The sequence below is a fragment of the Schistocerca nitens genome, chromosome 5 (genome assembly GCF_023898315.1).
Source record: "Schistocerca nitens isolate TAMUIC-IGC-003100 chromosome 5, iqSchNite1.1, whole genome shotgun sequence".
Lineage (NCBI taxonomy): Eukaryota > Metazoa > Arthropoda > Insecta > Orthoptera > Acrididae > Schistocerca > Schistocerca nitens.
Genome location: NC_064618.1, coordinates 132,805,506 through 132,829,263, shown reverse-complemented (window position 1 = coordinate 132,829,263; position 23,758 = coordinate 132,805,506). Strand labels below are relative to the sequence as shown.

Genomic DNA, 23,758 nt, shown 5'->3' with positions numbered 1-23,758 from the left:
TTTTAGTCCAATGAGAGATGACTTGGTCTAAACAAAAATAATAATAAATAAACAAAATAGTGACCCTTTGATTATATTTCTGTACTATTCCCAATGTGCTGACCACTGTCCAGAAACTATCATAATATAAATGGTTCATGCCTCGCCCAACCCATGCCAAAATGCTATTTTTTTTTCTAAACATGTGGCCATCTGGAGCTCACACTTCTGTTACTTTCATTTTAGGACAAGCTATGCACACACCACAAATTTGGATAAAATCAGTGATTAAAAAAATACATGCAGTCCCCTTGTAAGTGATAAAGAAATGAAATTAACACAAGAAAGACAGAAACACTAATGGTTTGGAGACAACAGTTAAAGATAAAATAGACAGTCTTTCCCAGAACTGGCATGGAAAGAACATTAACCATTTCAGTTACATAAGAAAACTAAAGTGCTAGTGATTAAAATTTTTGAATCTCTGTGGTAACTGGAGGTTTTATAAACAAAATATGTTATTATTTCAAACATTTTTATTTGTACTGCTGAGAAAGAAGAAAGAGAACTGGCGTTCTACGGATCGGAGTGTGGAATGTCAGATCCCTTAATCGGGCAGGTAGGTTAGAAAATTTAAAAAGGGAAATGGATAGGTTAAAGTTAGATATAGTGGGAATTAGTGACGTTCGGTGGAAGGAGGAACAAGACTTTTGGTCAGGTGAATACAGGATTATAAATACAAAATCAAATAGGGGTAATGCAGGAGTAGGTTTAATAATGAATAAAAAAATAGGAGTGCGGGTTAGCTACTACAAACAGCATAGTGAACGCATTATTGTGGCCAAGATAGACACAAAGCCCATGCCTACTACAGTAGTACAAGTTTATATGCCAACTAGCTCTGCAGATGATGAAGAAATAGATTAAATGTATGACGAGATAAAAGAAATTATTCAGGTAGTGAAGGGAGACAAAAATTTAATAGTCATGGGTGACTGGAATTCGTCAGTAGGAAAAGGGAGAGAAGGAAACACAGTAGGAAAATATGGATTGGGGGGAAGAAATGAAAGAGGAAGCCGCCTTGTAGAATTTTGCACAGAGCATGACTTAATTATAACTAACACTTGGTTCAAGAATCATAAAAGAAGGTTGTATACCTGGAAGAATCCTGGAGATACTAAAAGGTATCAGATAGATTATATAATGGTAAGACAGAGATTTAGGAACCAGGTTTTAAATTGTAAGACATTTTCAGGGGCAGATGTGGATTCTGACCACAATCTATTGGTTATAAACTGCAGATTGAAACTGAAGAAAATGCAAAAAGGTGGGAATTTAAGGAGTTGGGACCTGGATAAACTGAAAGAACCAGAGGTTGTAGAGAGTTTCAGGGAGAGCATAAGGGAACAATTGACAGGAATGGGGGAAAGAAATGCAGTAGAAGAAGAATGGGTAGCTCTGAGGGATGAAGTAGTGAAGGCAGCAGAAGATCAAGTAGGTAAAAAGACGAGGGCTCATAGAAATCCTTGGGTAACAGACGAAATATTGAATTTAATAGATGAAAGGAGAAAATATAAAAATGCAGTAAATGAAGCAGGCAAAAAGGAATACAAACATCTCAAAAATGAGATCGACAGGAAGTGCAAAATGGCTAAGCAGGGATGGCTAGAGGACAAATGTAAGGATGTAGAGGCTTGTCTCACTAGGGGTAAGATAGATACTGCCTACAGGAAAATTAAAGAGACCTTTGGAGAGAAGAGAACCACTTGTATGAATATCAAGAACTCAGATGGAAACCCAGTTCTAAGCAAAGAAGGGAAGGCAGAAAGGTGGAAGGAGTATATAGAGGGTTTATACAAGGGCGATGTGCTTGAGGACAATATTATGGAAATGGAAGAGGATGTCGATGAAGACGAAATGGGAGATAAGATACTGCGTGAAGAGTTTGACAGAGCACTGAAAGACCTGAGTCGAAACAAGGCCCCGGGAGTAGACAACATTCCATTAGAACTACTGACGGCCTTGAGAGAGCCAGTCATGACAAAACTCTACCATCTGGTGAGCAAGATGTATGAGACAGGCGAAATACCCTCAGACTTCAAGAAGAATATAATAATTCCAATCCCAAAGAAAGCAGGTGTTGACAGATGTGAAAATTACCGAACTATCAGTTTAATAAGTCACAGCTGCAAAATACTAACGCGAATTCTTTACAGACGAATGGAAAAACTGGTAGAAGCGGACCTCGGGGAAGATCAGTTTGGATTCCGTAGAAATGTTGGAACACATGAGGCAATACTAACCTTACGACTTATCTTAGAAGAAAGATTAAGAAAAGGCAAACCTACGTTTCTAGCATTTGTAGACTTAGAGAAAGCTTTTGACAATGTTAACTGGAATACTCTCTTTCAAATTCTGAAGGTGGTAGGGGTAAAATACAGGGAGCGAAAGGCTATTTACAATTTGTACAGAAACCAGATGGCAGTTATAAGAGTTGAGGGGCATGAAAGGGAAGCAATGGTTGGGAAGGGAGTGAGACAGGGTTGTAGCCTCTCCCCGATGTTATTCAATCTGTATATTGAGCAAGCAGTAAAAGAAGCAAAAGAAAAATTCGGAGTAGGTATTAAAATTCATGGAGAAGAAGTAAAAACTTTGAGGTTCGCCGATGACATTGTAATTCTGTCAGAGACAGCAAAGGACTTGGAAGAGCAGTTGAACGGAATGGACAGTGTCTTGAAAGGAGGATATAAGATGAACATCAACAAAAGCAAAACGAGGATATTGGAATGTAGTCAAATTAAATCGGGTGATGCTGAGGGAATTAGATTAGGAAATGAGACACTTAAAGTAGTAAAGGAGTTTTGCTATTTAGGGAGTAAAATAACTGATGATGGTCGAAGTAGAGAGGATATAAAATGTAGACTGGCAATGGCAAGGAAAGCGTTTCTGAAGAAGAGAAATTTGTTAACATCGAGTATAGACTTAAGTGCTAGGAAGTCATTTCTGAAAGTATTTGTATGGAGTGTAGCCATGTACGGAAGTGAAACATGGACGATAAACAGTTTGGACAAGAAGAGAATAGAAGCTTTCAAAATGTGGTGCTACAGAAGAATGCTGAAGATTAGATGGGTAGATCACATAACTAATGAGGAGGTGTTGAATAGGATTGGGGAGAAGAGAAGTTTGTGGCACAACTTGACTAGAAGAACGGATCGGTTGGTAGGACATGTTTTGAGGCATCAAGGGATCACAAATTTAGCATTGGAGGGCAGCGTGGAGGGTAAAAATCGTAGAGGGAGACCAAGAGATGAACACACTAAGCAGATTCAGAAGGATGTAGGTTTCAGTAGGTACTGGGAGATGAAGAAGCTTGCACAGGATAGAGTAGCATGGAGAGCTGCATCAAACCAATCTCAGGACTGAAGACAACAACAACAACAACAACAACTGCTGAAAAAAAAATCTGGGACATATTTGTCCCTGTGGTCCTTAAAGGACAGTTCCAGAACACGTTACACTTAATACATCAAAAAATTACAGAGGCTGTGTATATGTTGTCTATTTGATGTGAAATTCTGCAAAACAGTTTCTGCTTGAAGTAAAGTATAAATTAACACCACACTGTTCACAAATATTGTAAGTGCGATTTTCAACACACTTTGAAGCACAATGAACACATCTCTTCCTTACTTCTGATTTTATCATTCAGTGCTCTGGACTCTCTGGATTGCAACTGGTCTGCAACCTTCTTGATGTTTTCACTACTGTTGATAAATTCCTTTGTTGACTTGAATAATTTCCAATTAGATTTCTCGCAATGCATTGTCTGAATGCTAGGGATGATAGTGTTGATTTGAATCCTGATTCTTCTGCCAATTTTGAATATATTACATACGCATTGTTTACCCCAATGTCAAGAAGATCAAAGAAAATTCTCAGGTAATACTTAATCTTTGCCTTCCTGCCGATCTCATAAGTCACTTTCTTCAGGTCCATAAGGTCCACCCCCCTCATCAACTTGTTGTACTTTCTTATCATAAGAGGACACTAAACATTGATCTTTTCAGAAGAACCAGACTGACGCCTCTTCACTGTCGTACATGGTATTGGGGAAATAAAATTAGTTAGTAGAAAAACTGGCTTGTTGTCCATCCATTTGAGGATTGTCAGACCATTGCTACTGAGACTGTATGAATCACCTCTTTTCATTTCCTTGTCTGGAGGGGATGTCTTTGGGATGTTTTTATGATTGGTGCGCACTGTTCCACATGATCTGATATTTTGTAAATCAAGGTAATACATCACATCTGCACCACATTTTGAAACCCCACTTGACTGGCTTATTTTTGACATACTGTTGCATAATATTATGTCCTTTGAATCTGATCATATGCTCATCTACAGATTGAGCCCTAGTCGCACTAAGAGATTCCTGGAAGGTTTTGTTCAAATGGGTAATTACAGGTCTCACTTTGTATGTGCAGTCTTCCTTTATTGACTGATCTGCGTTGTTGGAAAAATGTAAGTACTTTCGAATCTCTTCAAACCGATGTAGTGGTATAATCTGAGCTATGTAAGGAACACCTAAATCGGGTTCAGTTGCCCATTAGCTTCTAAATGTAGGCAAAATATGGTACCCCATTATTAGGTTCATACCAAGAAATGCCTTGATTTCATCTTCATTTGTGCTGAATGTGTTGCTTGATTGTTCTGCATACCAAATACTTTCAGGAATTAATATATCATGCACCAAATCTTTTAGGCCAATAGTGGAAGAAAAAATTTCAAATGGCTGTGGTATTTCACGATTTTCACTGACACTAAACAAAAGCACTTCCCCAAATTCATGATTCATGTTATCACTGAAGTGTCTTGGTTGGTAAGTTCTGGACCATTTAAATTCTGGTAAATCTGGAAGGGAATCAGGTACCTCAGCATTTGGTTCTGATATTTCATCTGTATGCCTTCTTTTGCTAGGTGGGCTACGTATTTCTATTTCAGGATCTTCTATAATAACATGTTCTCTTTCATCTTCCATATCTCCTTCAAGAAAAAAATTATCTTTTTCATCCAGTAACGGATTATCTTCGTCATCACTACTGCAAGCCTCCAAAATCTGCATAACACTTTCATCAGTGATGAAAAATTCTCTTTTTCTGGAGCACATGACTTAAAAGCAGATTTGAAATTATACCAGTACAAATTTTTCCGATTATTTAATAGAATGAAAGATAATATATTTTCAACCGAATTTTAAATACCATTCTGCTCGTTTTTTTTTATGTAATAGTAACAATTTCATGACATTCAAAAACAAGTACAGAAATTACCACTGTGGTACACTGGGACAACCATGTCCCAAAGACTGAAAATAAAGATTTCCACTGATGAAATACAGTTATTTTCTAAATGAATGGTCTAAAGTAAAAGAGAAACTTACTTGAATATACTTTCAAGCTTTGACAGTGAGGCAGAGAACACAATACACACACAATAAGTCAATAAATTTGTGTGTCTGCTCGAAGTGAGAACCACCAACGATAACCGACGACTAATGGTAGTTATTGTAACTGTTGCCACCAAAGATGTACAATATTTAAAAAACAAAAAAAGCAAATATCTCTGCTTCAAGTAGAGCATCTGCAGCACATCAACTGTGATTACAGTCCAATTACTAAGGTGATTTATATGTGGGACAAATGTGTCCCATGTACGTGAAAGGGTTAAGCAAAATGTATGAAGAAATCTGACTTTAGTAGATAGGTTGCATAATATGCCATTATTAGTTTCTTGTCGGCAAGGTTGTGGGTTTGTGGGCACACACATAATTGCTATTGCTGAATGACTTTATTATATATGTTAACTGCACTCAAATGTTAACATAATTGAGTCAGAGCTCACACTGTACACAAAAACAAAAGACAGAGCTACCAGAAAGTATGACCATCTGTGACTTCCAAAGAGAACAAGCAGGAGTAATAATTTAAGTCTTAACATGCACTCCTCAGTTTTTACCGTCATGGTGTAAATTAAGAACAAAGTTGCCTGGCTGGAACATATGTTATACTATAGAATTTTATTTTATGACTATGTGCATTCCCCACTTACCTGCTAAATCCACCACATGCAGATTGCTACTGTCCTTGAAGATGAAATGCTGAGTTGCACAATGGAAAGACTGTTATATATTTCAGCTTACAGCCATATCTTCTTCAGAAAGGAAAATGTACACACCCACACCTCATGCACACATGACCACTATCGCTGACTGCTCCAGCCAGAATGCAGCTGTGTTGGGTCAAATGGAGGGGGTGGGAAAAAGGGAGAGAGAGCAGGGTACAGGTGGGGGGCTGGGTGAAGAGAAGTCAGTGCTACCTCGCAGGGCATATAGAGACTACATGGTAGTGGCAGAACAAGGCTGCCAGGCACAGCATTGGGGGGCTGTAGGGGGAGGGATGGAGCAGGAGGGGGGGGGGGCACTAGGAGCGGAAAAGGGGAAAAGAGAGGAACAAAGAAGAGGAAAAAACTGGTGGGTGCATTAGCAGTGAGCGGACCACAATGAGGGTGAGACGTTAAATGGGAGGTCGTGACATGACAGAGGGAGCAGAAACTGCTGGGAGGAGAGTGTGGGGACAGTAGGTTACCACAGGCTGAGGATGGAATGGTTTTGGGAGCAGAAAATGTGATGTAAAGATAGCTCCCATCTGCACAGTTCAGAAAAGCTGGTGGTGGAGGTGATGATCCAGATGGCATGGGCAGCCATTGAAATCAAGCACATTATGCTCAACTACATGTTGAGCCACAGTGTGGCCCACTTTTATCTCGATCACAGTTTGGCGGTGGCCATTCGTCATGGTTGGTAGTTAAATCAATATAAAAAGCTATGCAATGATTGCAGCTCTAACAGGTGGCCTGGCCTCTGATGGTACAAGATCAGGCTGATCTTTCCTCCATGACACCATGAATACAGTTACTCTGAAACGTTCATTTAATATAATGTTCTAATGAAATTTTCACTTTATTCTCCAGTAGTTCCTTCTCAGCACTGTACTGTTCACATGATGCTCTCACACTTGAATTTGAATCACTTTCACATTTGAGGATGCAAGTCTACTGACTGTCTATCCTGAGCATGATTATCATCTTAGTGGTTCCATCCATGCAGTGCAGCAAATGTACTTGGATGTGAGCTAATATGATGCTTGATTGAGCTTAACGTTTGCATTCCACAAACTGCCAGTACTACTATGAAACACATATGCATACACACCAGATCAGCAAGTACTTTTTAACACAAAATTAAAAGTTTGACATCACATCCCACTTTATGGCTCCAATGAGTGAGCCAGCCATCAATATTAACAATGAATCCCAACTCTTCCTCTTTGTGTGCCAACCACTACCAATTGCACACCAAAGCAAATGTGAAGCTAATACAACTATTGATACTAGTGATAGGATATGTAGTTTACAAGGTCTTAAGTAAAGGATTTTAGACTCAACAGATACTTTTGTGCAGGAAGAGGTTTTGCACTACATATGCCACCATATTTTCTATCGGCTGATACAACAGTTTCAGTGGGTACTCTCAAAGAGCATGATACATAAAAGGAAATCTTCTGTAGATATGTTTTATCTTTGAATGAAAACCTGGTTTTCATGCTAACTTTCCAAGAGGCTGATTGTCACTAAACAAGGTGATGTGTGACAGCAGTTTTATGTCTGCTTCTGATACAAACACATAATCCACAAAGAAAGCAAAGTTCATCATGACAAACAGCAAGAACGATAGCAGAATGTCAATGTCCAGGACTGCACTGGCATCAGTACAGAAGGTAGGCATAATTGGTAACAACACAGTAGGCTTACTATACAAGACTGACACATAGCTATTAGGCCTAGCTCTGTGCTACAATCGATCAGACCCACAAAGCATGTTGCTTGCATGTTAGGTGGTGCCTGACTATCAAATTTGTCTATTGGCAGAGATATTAAATGTCTCCTCTTGATCAGCACAAAGGGCCTAAAAGATCCAGGCAGATGACAGCACCAGTGGGGCTGGGCAGGTGGAGAGGCAGCACTTTCTGTAGAGGAGATCATAGGCTCGGAGTGGGCTCCACCACCAGAAGGCATGGGTAAGGACTGTAATGTCGAAGGAGGCAGTAGCTTGCCTGTGGCAGTAGGCTTCTCTGGTGCCACTACTCTCTAAACCACTATCCTTTCACCCACTCATTGGCAAGCGAGGGTACAGGAATGAAGATTGTACTAGGTGTGCGAGGTGCAGTGTGAGACACCCAGCTGGTAGTGAAACTGGAGTCCAGTTCAGGGGCAGAGGTGCCAATTGTGATTGTGGACACAGCTGGAGCTGGATGCAATGGTGAGTCAGGCACACATGCTCAACCACAACACCAAACAGCTCATGACCCATCTTGATTTACGATGATCCCTGGGGTCCACCCCAGAGGCCAGTCAAATGTGTGTAGCCAAACACTGCCACCCCACATATATATGGGACTGCACAGAGAATGGGCACTCTGCATGGGACACAGGAGATTTAACAACATTCATTACTAGTGCCTGTGCAGGATTTCAGCCAGACTGATGCCAATGATGAGTGTGGACCTATACCTCACAAGGAAGCTGTGCAAGGGATCTTTGACCTATGTCATCTGCAAGGCCTTCTGCATCTGGGATTCAAATGTGTGGATCATCTGCTTTGCCTCTGTGTTGGAGGCAGGATGAAAAAGGGGTGGATGATCAGATGGTTGATTCCACACCACAGCGACAGGTGCTTGGAACTCAATCAATGTAACTTGAGCCCTATTGTCCGTCCGACAGCAGGTTACAAGGTGGCCCCTCAATGACAAAAATTTTTTCAAGGTCATGAATGGTATCAGGGGTGGCAGCTGACAGCATGCGTACCATATACAGGAAGTTTTTAGAACGTGTCCTAGACCAATATCCACATAGCTCTGTGAAACAATCTAGAAAATTTGATGTGGACACACTCCCACAACTGGTCAGGGCAGAGCCATGATGAAACACACTGTGCTGGGGACATCTGATTCCGGAGGCAGACTCACCAGGAGTGTCACATGCTTTTAATGTTGGGATCGATTCTGGGTCAGTAAATGTGGCACCTGGCCAATGCTTCCATGTGTGTCATCCCCCAGTATGATGCATGAATGAGCTGGAGATTGCTAGACTGAAGCACGGACAGAATGATGACTTGGCAGTCAGAGCCCTCCATGGCCAATATTAAGAAATCAGTTTGATATACTTGAGAAAAACTGTGTTAGCATGGTGGGAAACATGCTCCGATTACTCTTTTTGTATCACTAACTAAGCCCTCCGAAGGACTGGGTTGCAGAATGACACCAACACTACCTCACATGCCATAAGTGGGAAATATGTCCATGTTTGTACTTGTATCAACAGAAATATCAGTCTTTGAAAATATAATTGGATACACAAAAAAATCTACTCACCAAATGATGGCAGGAGAAAACATGCTAAAGTTAAAGAAACATGCAAGCTTTCTGAGTCAGTATTCCTTCTTCTGGCAGAAGGGCTGAAAGAGGAGGAAGAGGGATGAAGGTTTAGGAAATGGGGAGAATTACGGAAAAGTCACCTAGAAACTCAGGTCAGGGGAGACTTATCTCCTCATTCCATCCAGTAAGTCACACCCCTGACCTGGGTTTCTGGGTAACTTTTCTGTAATTCTTCCCACTTCCTAAATCTTGCTAGTCTATCTCCTTAACCCCTCTTTCTTTTTCTTCATTTCCTCTGGCAGAAGGAGGAGACAATGTCTCAAAAGCTTGCAGTTTGTTAACTTTTGTGTGTTTTCTCTTGCCGCTGCTGCTTGGTGAGAAGATTTTTTCCTCTTTCCAATTACTGTACAGATCTCTGAATCCAAGATCACTCTGAATGCAAGATGACTGACCATTAATCAACAATGGATTAGAGAAAATCATATGTAGACATACTAGGTTTATTTTGAAAACTTACAAATGGTTATCTTATTACAGGTAATTGAAGGACACAATAAAAGTACCACTATAAAGAAAATTAAATCAGAGAAAGACCTCCCTTAGTCCATATACAGATGCCACTTAGCCCTCCTCACTGGAATGTCCTGTAGAATCTGCAGTGTCACTGGCACTGTCATGGTTATCTTGCATTTCTTCTCGCAGAAAACTGTCTTCACATCCATCTAATACATTTGTTACACAGCACTTCTTAAAGCCATTCACAAATGATGCACTGGATATTCATGTCCAGGCAGTCTGGATCCATTCCACAGTTAGAGATACTGAAGGCTTCATTGAAGTAACAATACTGCTGTACAGATGTTTCAGATGGCTTTAAATGGCTTATTCATCAGCATGTCTAAACACTTGTGGTTGCAAAGCCATGCCTTCTGCAACAATGACAAGATCTGTGTTTAATTTCAGGATTTCTGGCTTCACTGCTGGTATCAGATGCCCCTTGAAAGCATGAAGGTTCAACATCCCAAGATTCTTTAGGAGAGAATCTGGCCTCCCACTCCAGACTGCACAGAGCCAGTCTATAATCACCTGACAGGTCATCCATCCCTTTCTGCTGCAACTAAATATGGCACCAGACAGCAGCTTTTCCTTCGGCATAGATTTTTGATTGAGGGAAATGTAGCATCGCATCTTTGTTCCATCGACAAGTACACACATCATGGTGATTCACGATTTCTCATTGCCCTTAATATGAACCAATACAATTTTGGCACCTTTTTCTTCAACTTTTTTACTGGATGGCATGTCTAAGTAAGGATGAGTCTGGTCAGTATTTCTGATTTGCCCTATGAGGTAAGAATGTTCTTTTCTCAGTGTTATAAGGTACCACTGACTCTCAACCAACTTCTCCACATATGATGCTGGAAGGTGCTGAGCAAGGGATGTTTGATGCCATAGCAGAAGTCCACTGCCTCACATCAGCCTTGTATACCACCACAAGCTGGCTATAAATTGGACACTGGGTTCCTGTGCCAATTCATGTGCTTTATTTTGTATGACATCACAGGAGACTGCCATTCCTTCTTTATGTTCCTCATGCATAAATGCCACTACTTCCATTTCAGTATTTTCAAAATGTCCACTCTGTGAGCCCTGAAAGCTTTACTAGTCTACTTAGCATTTTTCAGACGTCCTTTGTCTTTTCCCACTGCTGAAAATTAGCCTCTGTGATCTCATACTTTCTCAAAGGTGCACAATTATTTGTGGTTTCTGCATGCCACGCAACCATGATTTTGAAACCTGTGACATAATAATAATTGACCCTGTTGATGGTATATCATGGTTGTTTTTAGTTTAAGTTCCAATTGGAGCTTACTTTCTGAATAGCCTTCATATTTTATGACTCTGGTAGTTCTCAATTTATCTATTGGGAAGTTGAGTTGCAAATCCATCTAATGTACAGCTTTAATAATGCACAGAAAGTTCTGGTTGAGAATAATGTACTATTTAGGAATAAAGAGAGGACTCACTAAAAGGCAGAAGTGCCTCATCATAGACAGATACACAAACAAAAGGCGGAGAGCTTTGCTTTGCTAGCTTTTGGAATGCCCACAGTGTGTGTAGTGGGGTGAGGTGGGGGTGCAGTGTGGGGTGGGGTGGGGTGAGGGATGTAGAGAGGTGGGAGGCAGGGAGGGGGTTAGGAGGAAGCATCTAGAGGCTCATGGAAGACAGGGGAGCCGTCCTTGTGCTAGCTCTCTCTCTCTGGTGTAGGGAGGACCTTAGGTTTAGACCAGGGAGATTACAGGAGCAAAGGGTGTACTGTAAGGTTAGCTCCCATCTGTGCAGCTCAGAAAAGCTAGTGGTGGTGGGGAGGATGCATGGGGCATGGATTGTGAAGCAGACACTGAAATCTCAGATGTTGTGCTCTGCTGCATGTTGTGCCACTGGGTGATCCACCATGTTTTTGGCAACAGTTTGACAGTGGGCATTCATTGTGGTTGATAGCTGGTTGGTTGTCATACCAATATGAAATGCTGTGCAGTGGTTGCAGCAGAGCTGATATATAACATGGCTGCTTTCACAGGTGGCCCAGCCTCTTATGGGGTAGGATAATCCTGTGATGAGACTGGAGTAAGTGGTGTGGGTTGGGCAGATAGATTGGCTCTTGCATCTGGGTCTTCCACAAGGGTATGATCCCTTTGGCAGGTGACTGGGGATGGGAATTTCATGTAGATGGGCTATGTTGTGGAGGTGTGTGGGTAGCAGAACAGCACTCTGGGAGGGGATGAAGTCCCTCATCTCAGGGCACCTCCTGCTCCAGTCCCATCACAGGCTTGTCCTACCCCAACAGAGGCTTGTCCTACCCCAACAGAGGCTGGGCCACCTGTGCCACCAGCCATGTTATATACCATCTCTGCTGCAACCACTGCACATGTTTCTCCTACAGCTTGAGAAAGGAATTTCATTCCAAAAGCTAGTGTAGCAAAGCTCTGTACCTTTCATTTGTGTATCTATCAACGATGCAGCACTTCAGCCTTTCAGTGAGTCATATCTCTATTCCTAAATAATTTGTTAATGTACAGCTTTTCTTCATTCTTGTGAAGGTGGTCAATATGAGTGAAAATGGTAGAAAATTAATAATAAATTTCTACAACTGACACAAAACATGCAATTCTTCAAATTCCTGACAAAACTGTAAATTAGATTGTACTGAGTAAAATCACTGAAGTGCACTGTTTAATATAGATCCTAGCATTACCCACAACATAGCAAAATTGAATCTCCATATTACAAACAAGACAAAATGGAAAGTAATTTGTTCACTTATGTACACAAATTTGCATGTGTCCCTATTTGTCATTACTACACATAAATCTATAAGATGATATTTTTTCTTTCTTAATTGTCACAAATTGTGATATTTTACCTTTGTAATCTGCTGTCAGTCTTCTAATTAAATTTGCTTTCACTCTAAAACTAATGACTTTTAAGCATAAATTGACAGATTTACCTTTACACATTACAATTACTCTTTCTTTTAAAACAAGAGTCTTCAAAACTACAACATTTTTCCATTAGAGTTTAGTATTCCATACAAATTAGTTAAATTATTTTATGTGCTACAAAGTTGTTTCAAAATAGTTCTGTGAAATTTCTGATCAGTTACTATGATGTGCAAGTCAAAATTACAAAATTTTGCATCAGAATTGGGTTTGTGCACAAACCCACAATATTCACACAACTTTACTATAAACTTGTTTGCTACTGTTTCTAAACCAGCTTCAAAATTCATTCAGATATTCAACCACCAATCAAGCTTTAGTTGACTACAAAATCATATCAATCATTCTGAAACATGTATAGTTTTGAATTGATACTTCTTTCCACACAAACTGCTTGAAAGGGACAGATCACAAATGGTTTTCAATAACCAAGTTTGAAAGTTTGTCCACATTTTACAGTTGCAGTAGGAAAACATTACATTTTTACTTTCAATACACACTTGCTCGATGTTAAATTTGTTGTCATTTCTGCCTGCTTTTAATATTTCTATTATTTGTTTAATTTCACTGCTCAGTTTTGATCCTACTTTCCTCACTCTAGTTTCTACTGCTGGTATTCTAGTTCCAGTACACTCTATTTTTTTCTTGAAGATTTTAAATCTCCTGTGACAATGACTGATCAAGACCTGCAACTTTCTGGTCCACAGACTATTCCTATACTATTCAGCTGCTGTTTTCATTTAATGATTCAAAAGAAGTGCTTGTCTAACTTTACACACACCATTAAGCAGCTGTCCATATACTGGCTAAGTCATGATCTATCTAATAAATATATGCAGTCCTGTCACATTAATGCAACCACTGCCTATGTTCAATGTCAACGTGCACTAACCACCCACAGACGGCAGGTGACAGCACTAACTGTGGAGGGTGTATAAAGTGTGTCATGGAGATATGTAAAACAGTGAAGTAGTTGTTATAATGTGGAAATGGAATGATTTATCTACTGTGGGGCATGATCACTGGCTTTCAGGCCAAGGCTGAAAGCATTTACAAAAAGACTTAATTAGTAAATCATTTGTGTGCTGCCATGGTTAAAGTATACCAAGTGTACCATGCACAGTGAAGTGTCACTATCCAACACAGCATAGAGACAATTGTGGTGCACCACTGACCACAGATGACAGGGGTGAACATTGACTGCAGAGATGTGTACCGATGAATAGACTTGCAGCAGGTGAGCAACTGACCATCCAGATGAACCAAGGGGCTACCAACAGTATCTCCTCAACAAGCATTCAGCAAACATCACTGTGTGTGGGTCTCTGCAGAAGGTGCCTTGTTCATGCACTGATGCTGACTGCTGTTCACTGGTTGTGCCAAAACCACAACTGGACATCCACTACGTGGCGACAGGTGGTCTTTTCAGATGAGTCATGTTTTATGCTCCATCAGACAGATGATCATTGACATGTATGATGTGAAACCTCTGAAAGAAAACACACTGTAACAATCATCTTAAGGGTCTAGTTCAAAGGAGGGAGTGTTATGGTCTGGGGAATGTTTTTGTGGTGTTCCCTGAATGATCTCTTCATTCTGTAAGGCACAATGGATCAACACAAGTATGCATCTATTCTTGGGGAGCATGTCCACCCTGATATGTGTTTGTCTTTTCCTTAGAACAATGGTGCCTACCAGCAGGCCAATGCCACATGTCACACAGATCGCAGCGTATATGCATGGTTCAAAGTGCACCCAGACGAGTTTACCATACCCCCTGGCCACCTAACTTGTTGGATTTAATATCAGTCAAGAATCTGTGGGACAACCTCAATCAGGCTGTTTGCACCATGGATTCTCAACCAAGAAATGTAGCACAGCTGGCCACAACACTGGAGTCAGAATGGCTCCACATTCCTGTAGATACCTTCTAGAACTCTACTGACTCCCTTCAAGCATGTCTTGCAGTCAGCTGCACTGTAAAAGGTGGCTATTCAGGCTTTTGACAGGTAGTCACATTAATCTGACTTGACAATGTATTAGTATTAAATGGAATTTATATTCCTGAGTAAAGATCATATAATAAATTGTAGGGATGCTTAACGAGGTACTATTTTACTTCTTTTTTAAAATATTTGAGGATTTTCTATTTTCTGCTGATGTTTGCTGGTTATCTGTTACAGACTTTTGCATCACAGTCTTAAAATCTATTCTGAACTGTAGAGAGGGATGCATAGCATAGACTAAAAGTATTTTTATTTTTAGCACTGTGGTAGTGAATTGCACAGTTCCTTCTAAATTCACTCTCATTATTAACCACAACTACTGTTACAGAGCCTACATGCTGGAACATTAGTGTAAAAAACCTTAGGTCCCTGAAAAGACCTCTGCAAGAGTTTTGATATCAACTTCACAAAATATTCTTATTCCACGTTCCTCAGAATAGAAAAGCTTTGGGACTTGACTGTATTTTCCTAGAAGATTATGCTGTTGGACAGTAGTGAGTGAAAGCATGCAAAGTATGCTAGCAATTCTGTCTGCAGGTCAACACAAGCAGAAAGATTTTATGTGCAAATCACGTGAAACTGAGCTTTATGTTTTCCCTATTGCATGATGCTGCCATCACAGTTTATTGCACGCCCAGGTCTACAGAACCTTATCTAGTGTATGACTATTGATCTCAACTTCTGGTGTCTGTAAGTCATTTTTATTTATCTGGAACACTATAATATGGATTTTTGTAAGATTGAACATTAAGTTGTTTGCTGTGAGCCAATTGCATGCTTGTTCCATTACTCTCCTACAACTGGTATGGGTGTGTTTGGGACCTTTATCTATATACCTGATTCATCAGCAAACATTATTGTTTTTGAAGAGTCTTCCAATGTCCTGAATGAGTTATTTATTTAGTCCAAGAACAGGAGTGGGCTAGCAACATATTATATTTAATGTTTCTAAACTCTTAATTTAATCTTAGTTTTGTTGGATCATTTGCTAATATTGACTTCTATTTTTCTTTGTTTAGATAAAGACTCCACTCATGTGAATTAAAGGCCTTCAATGGCATGTCATTTAATTCCACTGGCAGAATTGTATGATATACACAATTGAAGACCTTGCCAAGAACACAGAAAATACCAACAGGGCAATTCTCCCTAATTAGTTTTACTAGCACTGAGTTCAAGAGATCACATATTGCTTTGTCTTTTGAGAAGCCTTCAAGGAAGCCAAACTGAACTGTTTTTAAATGGTTACTCTCAGAAAGATAGTTCAATATTCTGTTGTAAGATACTTTCTCAAAAAACTTCCAGAACATGGAAAGGAGGGTGATGGGTCACTATTAGAAGTCACCTGATTATCTTCACTGTATATTGGTGGTACTACTGCAAACTTCATTTTTTCAGGAAATACACTTTGACTCATTGATTGGTGGAATATGCACTACCTGTCTAAGAAAGTGTAATGGTTCTGCTTTCAATTAACAATTTTTTGCCCTTGTGTTTTCAGCTACCACTAAAAAGCATTTATTTATTTAGGTGTCCATTGTTTGAATTTTCATATCATCTGTCTCACTGCTATAGACATCTGGGAGCTGAATATCAATTGTCTTAATTTGTTTATTTCACGTCAAGTAATGCTCTCAATTTTCCTTGGCTTTTTCCTGAAATTTTGAATTTTTGGTGTATAGTCTATGGTTTTGTTCCTTTTCATGAGATACTGGAGAATTTTGCAATACTGCTTGTAGTGTATTTTTAAGTCTTTATTAAAGCCAGTCATGTGCATTAAAAGGAAAATTAGATTCATAATGTTATAAGAATACATTTATCAAGTGATTAAATTTATCATCTGCTATGTGTTCTTGGTAACATGTTTCACATTTTCATCCTGTAAATTCTCCCTGAATGCAAATCAAGCTTAGTCATTGAGACAATTTTTTCTACAAAGTCAATTCCAGGACATTACCTGAATTCTGGTACAACTACTCTTGCTTTTCTCTTAAGTAAGGATTCATCACTACAGTACCTGTTCTTTCAGAACTTTATTATTTGTTAACCCACCAACTATGTTGCACATACCATTTTTGACAATGACCTGATGCCATTGTATATGACTTCAAACTATTCTCTTTGATCTGGTCCATTTAGTGCCTCTCTGGTGTTGATGACTGTTACATTTACAGTGAAGTTTCCCATCACAAATTGGAGTTTCTTCTCCTTCAGTCATTGGTTCAACATTTGATTCTGGCTGTTGATAGAGAATGGTTCTTGACTTGCATTGGTTGGGAACCTGAACATCTTGGTTGAAAGCCCTCTCCTGCTGGATCATACTATCTTTGGTCTGCAGTATCCACATTTTGTTGTGATACTGAGCATATCACATTTAACTAGATCATCATCTTCAAGCCATAGAATGGTTCATCATCAGATAGTGCCCTGCGATTCAGTGTTTGGAAACAAATTTTTTTGGTCTGACATCTACAACTATTATGTGAAAACATGCACTACATTTGCAGAATTATTTATTGGCTGAAGTTTTTACATTACTGGGATTCAGGGACTTGGTCCTATCTTCAGGTGTATATATAAATAATAGGACCAAGTGTCCATGCCAAAGCTAACTTACAAGGCACACTATTCTATACTTTAGTTCTGATAAGGACACTTTGTCCTACTATTTATAGGTATACCTGAAGATGGGCCTGAGCCCCTGAAACCTGGTATTGTAGAGACATCAGTCAATGAACAATTTTACAATGGTAGCAGTGTTTTCATCATGTACAACATTTGGAAAACCCTGGGAATGTCTTCCATTGATGTTCAGGTTGAGACTTCCTTCTTGGTGTTGACCTTTGTTGCCTTCATAGAAATCCACAAAAGCCTGCTCAGGTTCGGAACTGTGATGATCAAGAAATTCCACATTTCTTGAAATGAGCTTACAACCCTTTGGTATCCACTCTTAAAAGGCTTAGAGCAGTCTGAATAGTCTAAAAAATTCCTTTTCTTATGAATAGGATCGATTTCCTTCATCTTTTGTCCAACATGACATCCTTCTGGCGAAATGTGTAAATATGTTATGTTTTATGTCAGGATTCTCTTCATTCACTTCAAAAACTGAATTCTATCACACGACCTTTTCACTATTCAATAAGTTTGACATACTTCACTGTGTTTATGGCTTCAGCCCAAAATGATGGTAGTCTTCATCCAATAAGTGTGCAATGAGCTTTAACCAATGTACCATTGTATTTTTTTTTTGACACCATTTTGCTGTAGTGTGCATGAAACTGTTAAGACTTCACTGTGTACCTTCCATATTGAAGATGGAGTCCATTTGCTCTAATTGGAGTACTACTTTCCATCATATATGTAAAATGATTTAATCTTATGATCAGTCTGATTCTTTTGTCTGGTTCTGGAATTCAAGAAAAGTGTTGGCAAGTTCTTCCTTGTAGTGAAAGAAATTCACTTGGTACCATCTGCTATGGCTGTCTGCAAAGATCACAACAAATCTTTTGTCACCTTAAGATGTTTCCTTCACTGGTGAACATACATTGGAGTGGATTAATTCCAAACATTTATCTGAGTCTTTATCTCATTTCATAAAAAGAATGGACACAATTTTTTCTTCGAGACGTGTATTTTGAGAGGTAAACTTTACTTATGAATTTCATATCTGTCACATGTTAGTTTTTGGCACCTTGATATTGTGTCTTGGATTTATGTGGCCCTACTGAGAATGCCATATTTCCATAACACTTTTTGAGACTGGCTGTTCCATAATGGCATATATCTTTGAGTGATCCCCTTGTAAATCAAACAAATCAAACAAGATACCAAATCTTTTTCACAATGGCTTCAAAATGGCATAACTACACAAGTTTTCTTGAATGTCACTGCACAGCTTTATCTACAATTTTTGCCACTGAAATAAGGTGGATTCTGATATCTGGGAAGCAATTTTTTTAAATGTTATTGAGTTGTTGGTACTGTTTGGTGTAGCAGTTTAGACATTACTTTTAGCCTCTACTTGAGTAACACTGTTGTCTGCAAGGATTAAATGTTCCTACATTTCTGTCACATATGAGAATGATTTCGGGTCATTAAACATGTGTGATGTGCAACCACTGCGTCTGCATCACAGGTTGTTAGGAATTAGTTCATTCACTGAAAGACAACAATGAACTTCATTGACTTTATGCACAGCTAATGCACTCAGTTTCTTCTTGAAAATGAACTCATCCTCTTTATGTAGTTTATCACAGCTATGTTGAAGCTGATATAAGGTGTGGCATTATCTTTTGGGGTAATACAAGCAAAATCATTAGAATATTGAAATTACAAAAATCAATTGTTAGAAATATGTGTAACACAGGACCAAAAGAATCTTGTCATCCACTGTTAAGAAATCTAAAAATATTGAGTGTCCCCTGTTTGTACATCCATGAATTGATTATTTTTGTATATAGTAACCCTACGTTACTCACAGACAACAATTTTAAGCATCGATACAGCACTAGGAATAAGACAAACTTCATGCTTCCTACTCGCAGGTTAAAGTTATATGCACGAACCCCAGAATATATGGGCATGAAAATCTACATCATGCTAAAAAAAGAAACAAATAAACAGCATGGAGCTAGGGCAACTGAAACCAAAGCTGCACAAGTTATTAGTGGAGAAATGTTATTACTCCATAGAAGAATTTATGAATGATGATGTGGAAGTCTGAGCAAGGAAATATCACTTGTAAATTAAGCTTAGCAGTTTTGTGTCAAATAAATGATTGTAAAAATATATTCACTATATAAACACTGTTGTTATATATTACTTTGTAATACATGTAAACTGGAGTGTTGATATATTGTTTTTGTAATACTGTATATACAAATTATAATCATGGTGTAAATGTAATGTTGACGAGTCCCCAGTACATCAGATCTGTGATTTGACTTTCTATGTTATGGGATTATAAAAATTCTGATTCTGATTCCATTTTATTGCATAAGTTACACTGTACAATGGTTTCTGCTATTGCTGATTTTGATTTGATTTTTGCTCCAATTTTTCACTGTCAGTCATAGCACCTTTTGATATTTTTGTGAACCATTTGTTTTGATTTAACAAATATCATGGCACTTGCATTTTCATTATCTTTCTGAATCCTTCCATTGTTTTCTTCCAAAATTTTTATTTTTGAGTGTCTTGACATCTAATAAAGGCATTTAAAATCATTCTTCCACACATAAATGCAATGCAAAGAAATCATAATACGTGATACAATAGGAAGTACCCTTTACCTTACACTTCACAGTAGTTTGCAGAGTATAAATGTAGGTGTAAACTGTGACGAGGTGATATACCTAACCTTATCATATCTATATGCAAGATTTGTGAAAATCTTATGTGTTGGGTGCTCCCAATCTTGCATATATTTGGTAAAGAACATCTCATTGTACATCATGACATGCATTTTAAAAATATCAGTTTCCCGGAATAGTATTTGGACATAAACCCACCATGTGTGGCATCTGTTACAGATGATAAACAACAAATGTATGTACCACTATGTTGATAAAACAAGAACACCGGTATACGTGTAAGTATACAAGGGTGCAATACCAGTCTGGCAAATAAATACTTTTTAGTACATGTCCTTTATCAAATATATGGAAGATGCAATGCAACATTATTGACAATAGATCACCATTAATGTCCATCTCATAGCATGTTACTTGTCCACAGGATCAATGTATTCAGCAAGATACTGCAACACGAACATTCAGTTTGCCAGAAAATTTTAAAATGCACATTTCATCTTCAGCTTGCCTTTTTGAAGCATGAGATGTTTAAGCAACATGCCTTTGTGAGCAGGTCCCATGGATGCATAAATAGATTCTAGCTTAATCCATGCCTGATATGAAGTGCTGTATGTCTTAACTTGTCTCAGCTCAGCTGGTTCAATAGATAAAATTATGTCTCACTTTTCTGACCACCGGTAAGCACACTTTGTGTGCAGCTCCTGCAACAGCAAGGGTGTCATCTTCACTAGACACTGCAGATTGAAGTATATCCCCTGGCACAGATCCCCATTATTGTAGTGCTTTGACTTGTATTCTCAATGTATTATGATTGTCACTTAACAATGTGTCCGCTCGAGCTCCATATGCAGCAGTCAAACATGCCATATTCAGATGTTTCATGAACCTGTTCCTTCTGCACTTTTCAACCGGCAAAGTTCAGTTTCCACTCAGTCGTAAAAAATAACGATATCCCAATCACGCAACTTGGGCCTTCACCTACTGGGAGATCACGGATTTTTGGACATGATATCTAATTACAGAACAGCTTTATTAGCCAGGTGGATTAAAACAACCCAATAATAAGGTCAGGCCAAGGTAGCTGACATTAAAATAAATAAAATTTTCTGGATAACCATGTGTTGCAAATGCACCTTTGTGGAGCTACAGCCACATAACGGTCAATCAATGCTCCATTTTAATCTTATACTTCATGATATAGGAATTTTGGGATGTCACTACTGCAGAGCTCATATTGTGCAATCTAAATCTACATGATTACTCTGCAATTCACAATTAAGTGCCTGGCAGAGGGTTCATTGTACCACGCTGAAACTATTACTCTACTGTTCCTCTCTCGAACAACGTGCGGGAAAAACAAACACTTAAATCTTTCTGTGTGAGCTCTAATATCCATTATTTTATTATAATGATCAATTCTCCCCATGTAGGTGGGCAGTGAGAAAATATTTTCACACTCTGCTGAGAAAACTGCCACAGTGAAAACACCTTTGTTTTAATGACTGCCCCTCCAATTTGTGTGTTATGTCAGGGGCACACTCTCCCCTATTTCATGATAATACAAAACAAGATGCCCTTCTTTGATCTTTTTCAATATCCTCCATAAATCCTATCTAATGTGGATCCCACATTGGACAGCAAAACACCAGAAGAGGGCAGACAAGGATAGTGTAAGCAGTCTCTTTAGTAAACCTGTTATATATTGTAAGTGTTATATCAATAAATCACAGTTTTTGCTTTTCTTTACCTGCAACATTATCTATGTGATCATTCCATTTTGAGTTATTCATAATTATAATCTCTAAGTATTCAGTTGGCCTTGAGATTTGTGTGTTTTATTGTGTAACTTAAATTTAGTGAAATCTTTTTAGTGCTCATGTGAATGACTTCACACTTTTCATGATTTAGAGTGAATTGCCACTTTTTGCATCACACAGTATCTTGTCTAAATTTATTTGCAATTTGTTTTGGTCATCAGATGACATCGTATACTGGTAAATGACAGCATCGCCTGCAAATGTAAGAGGACTGCTCAGATTGTCCCCTACATTGTTTAGGTAGATCAGGAACAACAGAGGGCTCTGGAGAATGCCAGATGCTACTTCTGATTGCAATGGTGTACCTGTTTAGCAATCTCATTATTTTTTCAACAGTTGTGTGATGTCAGCACTTATCAATAGTCACATGAAGGGGTAATGACCCATCTTTGGGCTGGAAAGTTCCACAGGTTCTCTGGTGAGCAGTGAGAAGCTGGTTGCTGAATGGAGTGGAGCAAGACAGAAGTGTGACTGGCATAACATGGCTGGTGGGCCAGGGGAGTTGGCCATGAACAAGTAATGTGCTTGGAGCCCTGCTCAAACAATGTTACTGCAGAAGTGTGAATGCTTGATCAGATAATGTAATAGTTGCTTTTTGTGGTGATGTAAGCACTTATGAAGCCAACATTACTTATAGTGAATGAAACCAGTGTATAAGGCCTATGTATATGAGGGCACAGTCTGTGCTGATGAACTCCATGTAATGTCGCTTCTGTAAAAGCAAAACACGTTCTATACACGTTGTGTGCTGCTGAATTATGGGACGGGATAATGGTAGTGGTTTTGGCATGCTGCAACTGAAAGGAAGCATCATTTTGTATAAGTATTATAGATTTCTGTATTTCTGGGGTTCAAATCCACATCAAAAGACCAGAGGGTTCCATGATTATGCTTTGTTCAATAAATGAGATGAATCAAAATGATTGTCTTACGGTTTTACAAAAGCAATAATTTTGGATTTCTTTGTTTTGAAAGATACTTGTCTTAACATCCTGTTGTCAGAAACTATATTATGGAAGTTAAAAGTTGGAACCTGTTTTTTCGATAAAATTTTGCTGCAGCAATTCAACTTTTAGTAGCCTTATCCTGCTAGTCATTCTTATATTAACTTAAAGTCATTATGTTGTATTAAGTGTGCTGTTTATACTTGAGGTCACAATTGTCCAGTTTGATAAATAGATTTGACCTGGTATTGTATACTCAATCAGTCAACTCCAGGAGTAATAGTTTTGCATTCCAACTCCCTGCTTCCATAACATAGTCATGCAAAGAACAAAAAGAATGATACGTTTATACACCTTCTTTCAAAGAGTCAATAGGAGCTGAAACACAGAAGATATTAAGAAACCTGATAAAGCTCTAAATAAATGTTTCATATCATCTTACCACTTTTGTGGTATTACCTATCTTTCATATGTACACTGGCACCATTCATAAGTAGATACTGCACAACTTCTGCATTTCCTTCACAGCATGCTATATGGAGAGCTGTCCGATGGTCTTTGTTGCTACAAGAAAAATCTGCTCCCTGTTAAGAATAACAAAAAATGCCTACTTTAATAAAAATAGTTATATGAAGTAATAACTATGCTGCATTATTTCTTTTTTCTAAATAATTTAATCATTTCAATACAAAGTCTGACACAAAATGAA

The 23,758-nt window shown here is 38.7% G+C and overlaps 1 protein-coding gene across 2 annotated transcripts in view; it reads right to left on the bottom strand.

Annotated features, from left to right (window-relative positions):
- Window positions 1–23,758, bottom strand: part of LOC126259539 (L-asparaginase-like) — a 419,333-nt gene that overhangs the window by 28,023 nt on the left and 367,552 nt on the right. For both annotated transcript variants that reach the window (XM_049956415.1, XM_049956414.1), the window contains one exon: window positions 23,509–23,633. In XM_049956415.1, the coding sequence (XP_049812372.1) occupies window positions 23,509–23,633 (125 nt within the window). The remainder of the gene's footprint in view (window positions 1–23,508; window positions 23,634–23,758) is intronic.